The sequence below is a fragment of the Camarhynchus parvulus genome, chromosome 18, assembly GCF_901933205.1.
Source record: "Camarhynchus parvulus chromosome 18, STF_HiC, whole genome shotgun sequence".
Classification (NCBI taxonomy): Eukaryota; Metazoa; Chordata; class Aves; order Passeriformes; family Thraupidae; genus Camarhynchus; species Camarhynchus parvulus.
In genome coordinates this window covers 10,088,829-10,101,914 of record NC_044588.1, presented here as the reverse complement: position 1 = coordinate 10,101,914, position 13,086 = coordinate 10,088,829, and the positions used below count along the sequence as shown (strand labels likewise).

The 13,086-nt window shown below is 49.4% G+C and overlaps 1 protein-coding gene across 1 annotated transcript in view; it reads right to left on the bottom strand.

Annotated features, from left to right (window-relative positions):
• Positions 1 to 1,190: 1,190 nt before the first annotated feature.
• The window catches only part of MXRA7 (matrix remodeling associated 7), a 30,766-nt gene continuing 18,870 nt past the window's right edge, over positions 1,191 to 13,086 (bottom strand). The window contains 1 exon segment of the mRNA XM_030962310.1: positions 1,191 to 2,426. Within this exon segment, the coding sequence (XP_030818170.1) occupies positions 2,312 to 2,426 (115 nt within the window). The 3' untranslated portion in view covers positions 1,191 to 2,311.

Genomic DNA, 13,086 nt, shown 5'->3' with positions numbered 1-13,086 from the left:
GACATTCCCTGTATGAAGGGAAACCCCACCACAGCCACTGGTGACATTTCCTGTATGAAGGGAAACCCTGCCATAGCCACTGGTGACATTCCCTGTATGAAGGGAAACCCTGCAACAGCCACTGATGACATTCCCTGTATGAAGGGAAACCCTGCCACAGCCACTGGTGACATTTCCTGTATGAAGGGAAACCCTGCAACAGCCACTGGTGACATTTCCTGTGTAAATATTGATGAGTCCAGCAGGAGAAGTGCCTCAGAAGCTGCCCAGCCAAAGCAGGACACACCCCATGGCTGCAGATCCCTCCCCACCACCTCGATGGGCCCACAAGGATGGGTCCAGCAGGATTCTCTTCATTACAGCCTTGCCAATGCTCATGGAGAAATGCTCTGCTCAAAACTTGTGGGTTTCACATCTTGACACCCCTTCCTTTCATGTCTTGGGCAAAGAGAGGCTTTTTTATTTATCTTTTTCTATTTCTCTTCATTTCTTTCTTAAATCTGAGCCTAGTAAATAGCAGGTTTTTCACCACTGTCCTGTTATCAGCAGCATCTGAACATTTTGGTGATGTGCTGGGAGCTGGTGTGGACAGGACAGGGTTACTTCCAGCTGCTGTCCCTTGTGTTATCATTGCTGCCATTCTCTGAAGCTGAAGGGTTTGAGGATTTTTTTTTCTGCCCCAGAAGTGTTCCTATTCAGAGAAGAACCAACCATAACATAGGGAATATAAAAATATCTTGGAAATAAACTGTGAAGTCTGCAAGACAAAGACTAAAAATCAACTACACCTTATCTCTCCCTTGCTTGCTTTCATGAAGAGATTTTGGAAAAGATCCTGATTTCAGTTTTGAGCTAGGGACATGTCCCAAATACAATTTTTCTACATTTCTCCCTTTGCACAGCTTGAAACTGTGTCCTAGGGACACAGCAAGCTAGAGTGATATTTCACATCATGGGACTACTTTTCCCACTTAATTCATTCATGTTGAATAGGAAGAGGTAAGTTTCAGACATTACATTTAAATTAAGTCATGATTAAAAAAGTAGTAAAACCAGCTTGATCTCATTATAAATATGCCTTGGCCTAAGTGAAAACAATTAGAAGATAAAATGGTTCTTAAAAGTCTAAGTGTCTGATGTTCTAGAACACATAGTACTGGGAGACAGCAACCAGATAATGAGATATTAGGTTTCTTGGACTGAAGAGGATTACACAAAATAAAACAAAACTCATTTTTTAGATGATCATTCCCTAAAACTGGGGCAGAAAATGTTGCCTCCCTTTGTGAGCAGTTACTAAAACCAAGAAAATCCTTCCTGATAAGAAAGTATTTAACAGGATTTCATAGGAGAGATAAGCACACCAGAAGACATTTAGCTCATTGATTTACTCTATTCAAACCACCAAGGGCTGCTCAAGACTGTTCAAAATACTTGGTAAAATCACAGAAATTTCCTAAGATTGTAGTTTCCCACATAATTTTGTATGAGAAGAGCAGGATCTGAGGTGGACACAACCATCCTTGTGATAAACCCAGCAGCCTTTCTGTGCTCCTTGCACCAGTGTCAGGAGATGTTTGTGTTTCCAGGTTGGAGTTTGCTGCTGCTTCCTCAGGCGTGAGGATGATCTCAGTGAGGTCAGCCAGAACCAGCTTGGGTTGGTTTCAAAAGCCAGCCTGAAGGAGGATGAAGTGTTCCTTCCAGGGAGATGAGGGGCAGCATGCCCCTATCGGAGCACTGATGTTTGTTTGGTTTTGGTGTTTGTTTTCTAACTGTAGGGCTGGAAGCCTCCCGGCCAAGAGAGGGAGGCAGTCTCCATCTTTGGAGCTTTTCAAGACCCAACAGGATAAAGCCCTGAGTAACCCACCTTGGTCTTACAACTTTTAGCAGGAAGTTGGACTACAGGACCCTTCAACCTGAGTTATTCTATTATTTTAATCCATTTTACACCTATCATCTTTGGCTTTCTTCAGATGTCAAACTGAGAAAGATTAGGCTTGAAAGTTCATTTGCACAAAGCACAGCCAGAAAAAAAGTGAGTTTAACTGCTTTGTAGGACTGAGACATGTGATCCAGCCAGAAAGAGGTAAAAAAATCTCTGTACGAGATGATAGCTCTACAAAGAAAAATTATTAAAAGGCTGAGGAATTACAAGTCTTTTGAAATACATATCACAGGCCTATATGTGTTTGCAAAACAATCTGGAACTGCAAAATTACTACTGAGACATTTTTAAAGCACTACAGCCTCCAGTGTCCTGCAGAACAAGGGCCAAGATGGCTTTTGGGCACAACCTCCCCTGGCTGCAGGGTTAGATATCGTACAGTCTGAGCTGCTCCTTCATGTCCCCTTCTGACATCTCTCCAAAGGTGTCACTTTTTTCCTTCATCAGTCTGAAGATGGCAGCCAGCTGCTCTCTCTGAACCCTGTTGAGAAGAAAGGAGAAGTAGGAATAGCCAGTCCAGGAGCAAGGACATCACTGTCAAATGAAAAACAAGAGCCAAAGGCAGGTCACTGTGCAAACCTTACTGGCTGCAGGAAATCTGTCTGTGTGAGATAAGGCAGAGATAGCCTCTGGTTCTCCTTCCTCCCCCTTCCCATCTATCCCATCATCCTGCACTTCTCTCTGCAGCTCCCTAAACGTGGAGATAAACCAGTCTGCTATAACACTGGCTTTGGAGCTCCTTAGGGTTTATCTACGCTCAAACTTTCAAGATAACTTGACATATGGAATTTTATAAGACCAACATGTCCCAGTTTAGCAGACTCCATAACAAACCTGGATTAAGATTCAACAGCCCAGTGTGCTTTCCTTCTGTAATGAGAGGATGTAGATACAGAATAATTAAATTTTAGATGCATAGCCTAACTTAAACCTAGACAGCAGACTACCTCCCAGTGTGGACATGATTTTAATCAGCCACTGGAAGATAAGATCAGAGATAGGAATTTGCTTTGATTCAAGGTTGTCTGCCAATGTCCAATGGTGAGATGGACCCAGGTAGCCAGTCCAGCAGTGAAGTGGTCCCTGTGTAGGCAGAGGCTGACCAGTGGAACACCTAGCTCAGACTTTTTAATCCCCAGGCAGTCCCATAGTAGATGATTAACATCCTTCTCCCCTGACAGAAAATCTCTTGATTTTTCCCTACCCTGCACCAGTTAACCATTGCACATCCCATGAAGATTGGTATCTGTGACAGGGCTTTATTTGTAGGAGGATTTATACTGCTCATCTCTGGGGGGTACAGGAGGTGGGCAGCACAGGAGTGCCATTTGTTGGCAGGTAGCTCATGAACTGATGTAACTGCACAAAATTCCCTTCTGATGCAAGATTAATGTGCACATGGCTCTGGGCAGGGCTGGCTGAGGGATGGAATGTTCCCACTGCCAGACTCCTACCTGCTGGGGATCAGGCTGCTCCATTGCCTAGCACATCTCATTCCTGACTCTCCTGTGGCAGATAGAAAGAACTAATGAGGATGTGGTGCTTTATGGCTGTGACAAGGCAGATGAAGTTCCTGTTACTTCAAGGCTCATTTTGTCCCTGCATGAGCGTGAGGCCAGAACTCAGTGACAGCTCAGAGCACAGACCTGCCACAATCCCAGCTCCTCCTGCTTGCTCAGCACCTCCCATGGGCTAAAAACACAGAATCTGCCTTTTACTCCCACGTAGTCACCCTGTCAAGAGTCCTCTTTCGTGCCACAACCAGCTTCCCACACAGGACTTGAAACCATTTAATTAATCCATTTAAATGCACGCCACTGGATAACCTGGGGTAGTCTTCCTGCAAGGCCTGTGTGGACAAGCTGTCATCTGTCCCAGCAACAGGAGGGGCAGTAATAACTATTGACAGGCAAAACCAGGGCACAATCTTTGCTTGAAAGGACAGCATCAACACACCAGCAGCCACCACACCAGGAATAAGATCAGAGGAAGACAGGAATGAGCAGAGGAACTTTCTACATGTGTTCCTGAGCTCCTGCTCCGCATTTTCCCCTCTCCTGGGCTAAGCCCCAGCAGCAGCAGGAACAGCAGCCTGTCCTCTCAGCGCTGCTGAAGCAAACAGGGTAGGAAAAAAGCAGATCCTGGTTAAAGCAAGCTCATTTGCCAGTTCTTTTCCATTGCAATTAAAATACAACGATCCCGTGGCCAAACAAATGCTGATAATGGTGTGGGATCTTTTGTTTATGGAAGCCTGGATTTGTTTGCCTCTTCTGTAATGTTTTGTGCTCACAGGAAGAGCATCCAGCTGCCCTTTCCAGATGAGAGGAAGGGAAGCAGGGTCATGAGTAATCAATATTTTATTTTAGATCACCACTGGGCACCACAGGGCACGTTGCCAGTCTGGTGTGGAGAAATTCAATACACAGCTTGGCCTCCTGTGTCTGCAGTGCATCCCAGCTGGGAATGCTCACACAGGTCTGCATCCCTCACTCCTTATTTCACAGACACCAGTGCTGCTGAAACCTCTCCAAAGGCTCATTTCCTTGTCTCCAAAATCAGGATCACAGACTAATATTCACTCTCTTTTTTTGAAGCACAACATCAATGCATTTTGGCTCACCCCTCAACTTTAAATATCATGACTGTGCATTTGAAAACTAGAAAAAAGAGCTGTTACTGCTGTTACTTCTCTGCACTACACAATCTACTACAAAGGGACAGAAAAACAAAGATAAAGAAAGAAGAGAGCCTGGGAAGGAAGAGTAAAGCACCACAAACATGAAAGTGTCTTTGAAGAGGAGCTTCTCCTATCAGAGGTGACCTTGAAAAACAGCCTTGTAGTGATCCAGCTTGGTTTGCTTTTGGATATTTTTTTGGATGAGTTCAGATCAAACATACCCCATTCACAAATAAAATCATTCTCTCTTCTCATAAATGCTGTCCTCAAAACGACTTGGATTCAGGAGGTCAAACAGGATTTTACTCATTGCTAACAAAACAGATTAATTAAGGGTTTTGAAGCAGCCTAATTCTTCTTCATAGGCAATTACATTTGCATACTTAGCTCCCTTAGGCTCTTTTTAGACATTTCAGTCCAAGACTTTTACAGTTAGCTGGAGGTTTGGGGCAGTGAGCCATAGGTATGTAAGAGATCTGGGGTTTAGGAACTGCAAAGCACCCGTGTCCACAGCAGCTGAAATCCTGGGCAGAGCTCTGCATTGGGAATGTTGTTCATGGCTCTGCAGCCAAACAAGAGCAGGAATGGAACACTGCATTGCTTCAGCAGAAAAAGGGGGATATCCCTGATTTTCCCTCTGATCATTTATGGAAATGTAAATTTCTGGGATAAAAGTCATAGTAGGGCAGAATGTACTTCTAACCTAAAATCCAGATTTCCAACACAAATCTCTTGAGGAAGAAGTTACAAGCTGCTGGAGGTAGGGAGAACAAGCACAAACCAAATAAACTATTCAAAGGTTTATTGGACCAAACAAAGGCAATTTTTACAGATTCAAGCCACTAGAATTACAGTCCTTTGTATAAGAGCCACCATCAGATACAAAACAAACAAAACCAAACAAAAGTAAAAAATACCCAGACAGCCATTTGAGTTGAAGAAAGAGTTTGACTTGCTGCCACTAGCAAAAATCTGGACTGAACTACCGACTTTGCTGGATGCACATATTGCCATGTAACTTAAACACAACGGATATAAGGCATTCTTTGCATAGTTGGGTGCTTGGGACACAGTCAGCCAGCCAGTACCGAGGAGAGACAGCGGCTGCACCAGCGGGATGTTGAAACAGAGGGTCCAGATGTGCCTAAATTCATATGCAAACCACTGAACACGCTTGCAGTTGTCGGCTGGGAGGGGAGCAGCCCAGCCTCTTCTAAAGCTGAAGCCTCCTGCTGTTCTTTAAACGAGCCCGTTTAGGAAGAGTTTGCCAACCCCAGGTGCTGGAAAGGACAACTGTGTACAAGGTTTCAAGTATTGTCTGCATAGGAATTAAAAAGAAAAAAAAAAAAAAGCAGCCTGTTGGGTTCCTGATATGTTTGCAGTGTTAGCCACGAGGCAGTGACAGTGGAGCTTTGGAGGACACATCCCCACCCAGCCTGGTGTTTCTACAACATCACTAAAGGACTTGGACCCTCTTCTCTCTCTCAAAAACCAGCTGGGTTTGATTGAAAACCGAGTATGTGCCCAGCCAAATTCATCTGCTCTGTGTGACAGAGCTGAGGGGCAACGCTGAGCTCTGGCTCCCATGGAGCAGCAAGAGAAGAGGGCACTGGAACAGCCAGCAGGCAGAGGAAGGGGAGTGGGCCTCTCCCAGGACCTCCACTATCTCATCCCGAGCCAGAGGGAGCCCCTGATGCCATGGCTGCCTCCTTGGGTCTCTCCTCTTGGGAGCTGGAGTAGGGGAAATGAGGATGCAAATAACAGCAGCCAAAGTGTGGCCTCTCCACCACAAGCAGAACAGCTAAACGATCAAACTTCATCACTTCTTGAGTATCCTGTGTAGCTACAGAATCAGCTCTCTGCTAAAATAACTACAGAAGCAAGATTTGAGTCAGCCCAGCCATCGTCTGCCATCCCTCACATGGACCCCACTTTGTCCCTCCAGCCCTCAGAGTAAAGCAGCTTTGTACAACACTGGAAATCACAGGCAGTTACCAGCCCCCAGCAACAAAGAGGAGTTTGACCCCAGGACAAAACAACTTGGGATTGTGGTACAAGGTCCCAGCTGGTCTGAGAGCAGAGCTATGGTTTGCCCACCCCAGGAAAGGAACAACATGGATTTCGTGGCCTAATATATGAAGCCAACGCAACTAATAGACTTGTTGCATATTTAGTGTTCACTTTGGGTTTTGCTTGGGGGAGAGGGAGGAAGGTTCTTCCCAGTCCCACAAACATAACTCAGGTCACTGCTTGGGCCCAGCCCCAGCCCGTGGAGCCACACAATAGGATATCCTCAAACTTGACAGGAGTTTTTGAAGAACTCAACTTCAGACCAAGAGGGGATCCCAAGTTTTGAGGGTTTATGGGTTTCTCTTATGGGTGTGTTTTGTTGGTTTTGGTATTTCTCTCAAGCCTTTAATGATGCCAAGGGATGCCTTTAGGAGGAGGCTAGGGACAACTTCATATAGTCTTCAGGTCTGCAAAGAGAAACAGGGAGAGAAATCATTTCAGTCATTTCACTCCTCAGGTTGGTTCATTATTATTCACACAAACGAGCAGGGAGAGCCCTTGGTGTGTGTGTTGGGGGGAAGGCAAAGGCAGCTTCCCCCTCAGGGCAGGACAAGCTGCTGTTTGCAAACCTCATGCCTCTAAGAAGGACTTTGCTTCATCAACTGCAGCAGGATAGTCGAAACCCAATCGGAAATGCAAATCCTCTTGTCTGGCACCAAGCTAAGTTACAACCCTTCTGAGCTACTAATAAGAACTGGAGAAGCCAAACTAATTAACTCCAGGGGTTATTGCCTCGCTATCCTGTGCAGAGCCTCCTGGGGCTGCTGGCACCCTTGACCAGCCCAGATTCCTCTTCCCACCTGTAGCCAGATGAGCCAGGAACAAGTGCTGATTTCACAGGATGGTGTGCCTGAACTGCTCGACCTTTCTCAGTCTTTATACAGATAAGTCTGTTCAAGAGAAGGAGGTAAAATCCCCAGAGTCCCTGCAGGTCACTTCCTTTTGATGGGAAGCTCTCCCACTGTCCTGGGGAAGGAGGGTGAGATGTGTTTAATGTGTGGGGACATCCAGGCACTCCCTTCATGTAGCAGAGCCAGGGTCTGAAAAATGTGGTCCCTTGCTCTCAGCCAGAATCTTCCAGACACTCTGGCCTTACTCTCATGGGTGAACTATCCACATCAGGAAACAGCTGGCCCAAGGCTGGAGAGCAGCCCATGGACACAGACACCTGCACTGGGGTAGACGGGAGCTACAACACACATCACCTACCCTACAAACACATTCAGACACACCCCAGCCTCATTATTCCTGGATTCAATCGGGTTCATGGTCCGTAACACCTGAGCCATGTTTGGAAGTCTCCTACTCCTGCCAGCCATGGTGTGAGGGTGAGGAACAGCCTCATTCCTTCCTCACTCTTCTGCAAAATCTTGCTTGTCCAGCAGCCTTGTGACATGGCCAGTGACCTGGATCCTGGATGGGAGATCATCCCCTGGCACTGGGGTTACTGGATCCTGGATGGGAGATCACCCTGGGGCACTGGGGTTACTGGAGCCTGGGTGGGAGATCATCCCATGGCACTGGGGGTACTGGATCCTGGATGGGAGATCATCCCCTGGCACTGGGGGTACTGCAGCCCTGATGGGAGATCATCCCCTGGCACTGGGGGTACTGGATCCTGGTGGGAGATCATCCCCTGGCACTGGCGGTACTGGAGCCCTGATGGGAGATCATCCCCTGGCACTGGGGTTACTGGATCCTGGATGGGAGATCACCCTGGGGCACTGGGGTTACTGGAGCCTGGATGGGAGATCATCCTGTGGCACTGGGGGTACTGAATTCCAGATGGGAGATCATCCCCTGGCACTGGGGGTACTGGAGCCTGGGTGGGAGATCATCCCATGGCTCTGGGGTTACTGGATCCTGGATGGGAGATCATCCTGTGCACTGGGGTTACTGGAACCTGGGTGGGAGATCATCCCCTGGCACTGGGGGTACTGGAGCCTGGGTGGGAGATCATCCCATGGCTCTGGGGTTACTGGATCCTCGATGGGAGATCATCCTGTGCACTGGGGTTACTGGAACCTGGGTGGGAGATCATCCCATGGCACTGGGGGTACTGGAGCCCAGATGGGAGATTATCCCCTGGCACTGGGGGTACTGGAGCCCTGATGGGAGATCATCCTGTGGCACTGGGGGTACTGGAGCCTGGATAGATCATCCCGTGGCACTGGGGTTACTGGAGCCCCAATGGGAGATCATCCCCTGGCACTGGGGGTACTGGAGCGCCGTTGCCAAGGCTCGGTGGCCATCCCGTCAGGACAAAGAAAGGAAATTTCCCGGGGTGGATAATCGCTCTGCGGGATCCGTGGCACTGGGGATGGATCATCCCGCCCAAGTCACGCAAGCATAATCAGATTTCACGTGGCAGGACACAAGCTCGTTGCCACGGGGGCCCAGGAGGGGAGGTCCCCTCCAGAGTGCCACAGGTGGAGCAGGGAGGGATGGGGGACATCAGAGAGGGTGGATGAGTCCCTCACAAGGATACTCATCTCCACAGGGCCAGGCTGACAGCTGGGCTGAGAAAATCTCAAAACAAGCATGGCCCTAATGGAGGATGAACATCAGAGCCAGAAATTCCCATCTGCACAACAGGGATACTCCTTCCTAGTCCTGGAGCAAGCTGTGAAGGGAGTTGGACTAAAGAGCAGGAGGCAGTCTCTCTCTGGGACACTGGGGCCATGTAACCCCCCAGGCTGAGAAGCTCTGCCATTTCAGCCATGGAAACTGGAAATGTTAATTAGCTTGGGATGGAGGCCCAGAGATTTGAGCCACTGCCTATCCTTGGCTCTTCCCTCCTTTCCATTCTCCTTGGATCAGCATGCTTGCCCCTAGCAGCTCATCAATCAAACCAGGTTAGGGTCATCTTTTGCCAGAAGCTGTATCCTTTCTTCATATAAAGAATATCCAGATATCTCTGCTCTTGCCCAAGCCAACGGCCAAGTCACTGAATCATATGATTTGTCAGCTGGATATGGTTCTGTGCAAGGAAAAGCTGGAGACAAGGAGCCCAGACAAAAGCAGGTCCTGGAATAGGAGGGCAGCTCAGGGACTGCAGGTCTCAGAGAAGCATGGAAACTGCATGTCCTGGTGGCCTCAGGAGCATTCCCTTCACTCCAGCTCACCCACAGCACTGACACAAGGCTTCTTGCTTTTGAGAGAAGACAGCACCTCAGCTCTGAAAAACAGGGGTTACTGGTGGCATTGCCATGTGCATCATCATGTGTGCAAAAACCCACAGCAGGTCAGGAGATCTGTAGCACATTCATAGACTTCAGCTTTCCAAAGGAGTCCTGACTCACTCTAAGGAGAGCCCTCTGTAACCATGTCTGGTAATTGCTTGTGCCCTTTTAAGGAATAGTTTCACGCAAAAAAGATTATTTTCAGAAGCACGGAGCATTCCCAGCTCCTTTCCCTGGCTCAGGACCTTGTCAGGACCATCAGTCCTCTGCTCTGAAATCCTGGCAAGGAAGGTGAACAGCAACCTGGCTCCAGGGTCTTCTCACTCCAAACCAGGATTAACCCTTGAGGAGGAAGAGCAGGGAATAAAAGCCCTTAGTGCTGGGCAGACCTGCAATGGGTGGTTGAGGTCTCCCCAGGGAGTCACCTCCCATCTCACTGCTGGGCATGGTCCCATCACCATTGTCCCCAGTTCTTTACCATGGGGGCAGCTACCATCTCTGGTGGATAACCAAGTTTTGAGGTATTGCAGGAAGATTATAAGGAATGACACACTGAATTAAGCTTTCCTGGTGGTCCCAAAAATGTGAGCCAGTTGCTTCAGCCAATCAGCAAAATACAGAGAGGACTTAAATGCAGAACAGGGAGACAGTGCTTAGAAAAGAGAGAAGGGATTGAGTGAGAGGTACCAAAAGGAGCTTCATCAACACAGATCTGAAATTCCTCCACTGGGACAGAGAAGCTGAAAGGTGCTCTGGGCTTTGGGAAACACCTGCTGTGCCTCAAGGCTGCCACGAGCACTGTGAGCAGGGAGCACAGGTCTCACTGGCTTTAGGACAGGGGCTGGTGAGGAGCCAGTGGGATCAGGGGCTCTATCACCCCCAGCAGACCTTGCCCACATTGCCCAGCCAGAGCAGCAACAGCTGAAAAGGCCAGAGCACAGCCAGGGAGGTGGCTTGGGCTCCTGATCAGCTCATCCATCACCTGTGTGCCCATTCCCTTGCCACACTCCTGACCTCCCCATCCAACACCACAGCAGTGGGAAAAGCCAGGGGCAGGCTGGGCTGTGCTTTCCTCCATCACTCAGTGTTTGTTCTCCAGCTCACTGGACACCAGTTTGCTCCCAGCCTGGCAAGATATCCCAATTCCTGCATCCCTGGGTCTGTCCCAGCTGCAGGGGAGCCCGGGACAGGCAGAGCAGGGCTCCCAGGGAGTTAGCAGGCAGACAACAGCCAGCTGCCCATGCTGCACAAGGTTAAGCAGAAGCAGATGAAGACAAGTCATGAGCGCTGGGTGAGGGAGACACAGAGAAGCAGCGACAAGCCAGGACAATTCAGGACCTGAGCCAAAAAACCAAAAAAACCAGGAGCTCAAGCAGAGTTGCTGTCTGAACTAAAGTCTCATGCCAAGGCAGGGTCAGAGACTCACACCCTGCAAAGGCTACGGGGGAGTTTGCAAGGGTTTCCTCTCTGGGATGGGAGAGGAGGAGATGGGAAGGGGCTTCCTGGCCTCCCGTTCCCTGGCTTTCTGAGGGAGGCATCCTGAGTTACTGTTTTTAAAGCTTTTGGGGATTCATGACTCAATCATGACTATAAATAGGGCCAGGGCTCCAGTCCACTGACATCTCATAGGTCAGAGGAGGTTTTCCCTGGGGATATGGAGGCAGGGAACAGCACCAGGCCACCAGCAGACTTCCTCCTCATCCAAGTGGACTTGGGCACCTACAGAGTGAGCATGAGGGGCAGCTCAGCAGGGAAACCTAAACTCTTGCCCTTTTCTACAAGAGGCTGGGAAGCAAACACTCCTCATGCCCTGGGTGTTGGGCAGCTGAAAGCAACCTTGCCCATGGCTGGTGCCATCCCTGTGGCTGGTGGCTGCAGTAAAGCTGTGCCCACCCTGCCCTGCAGAGTGCCATGGCCCTGGGCTCTGCCTCCCCTGCTGCTCCTCCTCCTCCCTCAGCCCAGGGCGACTATCGTGCTGCAGAAGATGAGAAGCAAACAAATAATAACCCTCAGCCCCCCCAAAAGCCCAAACTTACCAGCTTCCCTCATCCAAAAGAAGCACCATGCTGGACAGGACAGGACAGGACAGGACAGACAGCAAAGCCACTGGGTGGGGGGAAGGTTAGCAAAAGAGAGGGAGGAGAAAAGCCCAGTCCCCATGCTGTACAGAGAGGGGAGCGAGCAGGCAGGCCAGGGTTATGTGATGGCAATGCAGGGGGTGGGCAGGGACAGATGCCAATGGACAGCTCTCCCAAAATGCAACCTCCCCTAGCCCTGTCCACCCACCTGTTTCTGGAGGGCTACTAGTGGAGATGTTTGGAATAGGTCAAGGTCTGTCAACACAGCCATTAAACCTCTGCAGCTGCTTCCTGCCCTTGTGTGCCCCAGGGTTGTCATCACCAGCATTGTCTCATTCAAATTTCAAACTTCAGCACAGTTGGCCCTCAAGCCACAGCTGCATCTCACTTTCATTCAGGATGCCTTGTAGAGCACAGAAAGGTCTCTCCTCTCTGACATTCCCTAGAACCAGGGTCTACCCTGCCTTGCTGAAATTCCAGGGTCCAAGCCCAGTTTTTTTCAGTGCCCCATAACCAAGAGGCACTCTGAACCCAGCTGGGGAGGTGGCAGGTTTCCAGTGCTCAATCACCACTAAGAAAAGGGCTGAGCTTGATATTTACAGCCATCCAATTCCCCTTGCATGAATTCCAATTTGCAGTTGAGCCCGAGGCTTAAACCCAGCATTCAAACAGTGTCACCTCAACCCATCTGTGGCTGGCCAGCAGGTGAGAGGAGAGGATTGAGAGTCAGGAGGAGAGTTTGCTCCTTGGATGGGTCCCCTGGATGTGGGAACTGAGCCCATTAGCCAGGGAAACTGGGCAGCCATCCCCATGTTCCCTGCAGTGGTCTGGGGGATCTCCTGCTCCATCCAGGAGTGCCCGTGCCAGGAGCAGATTGGTGCCATTCATCAGACCCTGTTCAATGGGTCTGCCATGGGGCAGCTTCTGGCTCTTCACCCCCACCTCTTCCTCAATCCCAGAGGACAGAGAGGAGAGACCTTTCTAGAGCCTGTCAGATGGGATCTGCTCTCCTTTGTCCCACCAACACTCCTAGCCAAGAGTGACAAGGAGAGAGCACAGAGAGCTCCACCCCTTGACAGCACTGAGGCCAACCAAGGCTTGGCTGGGACCTGCTTTGCCTCATGGAAAGAGAGA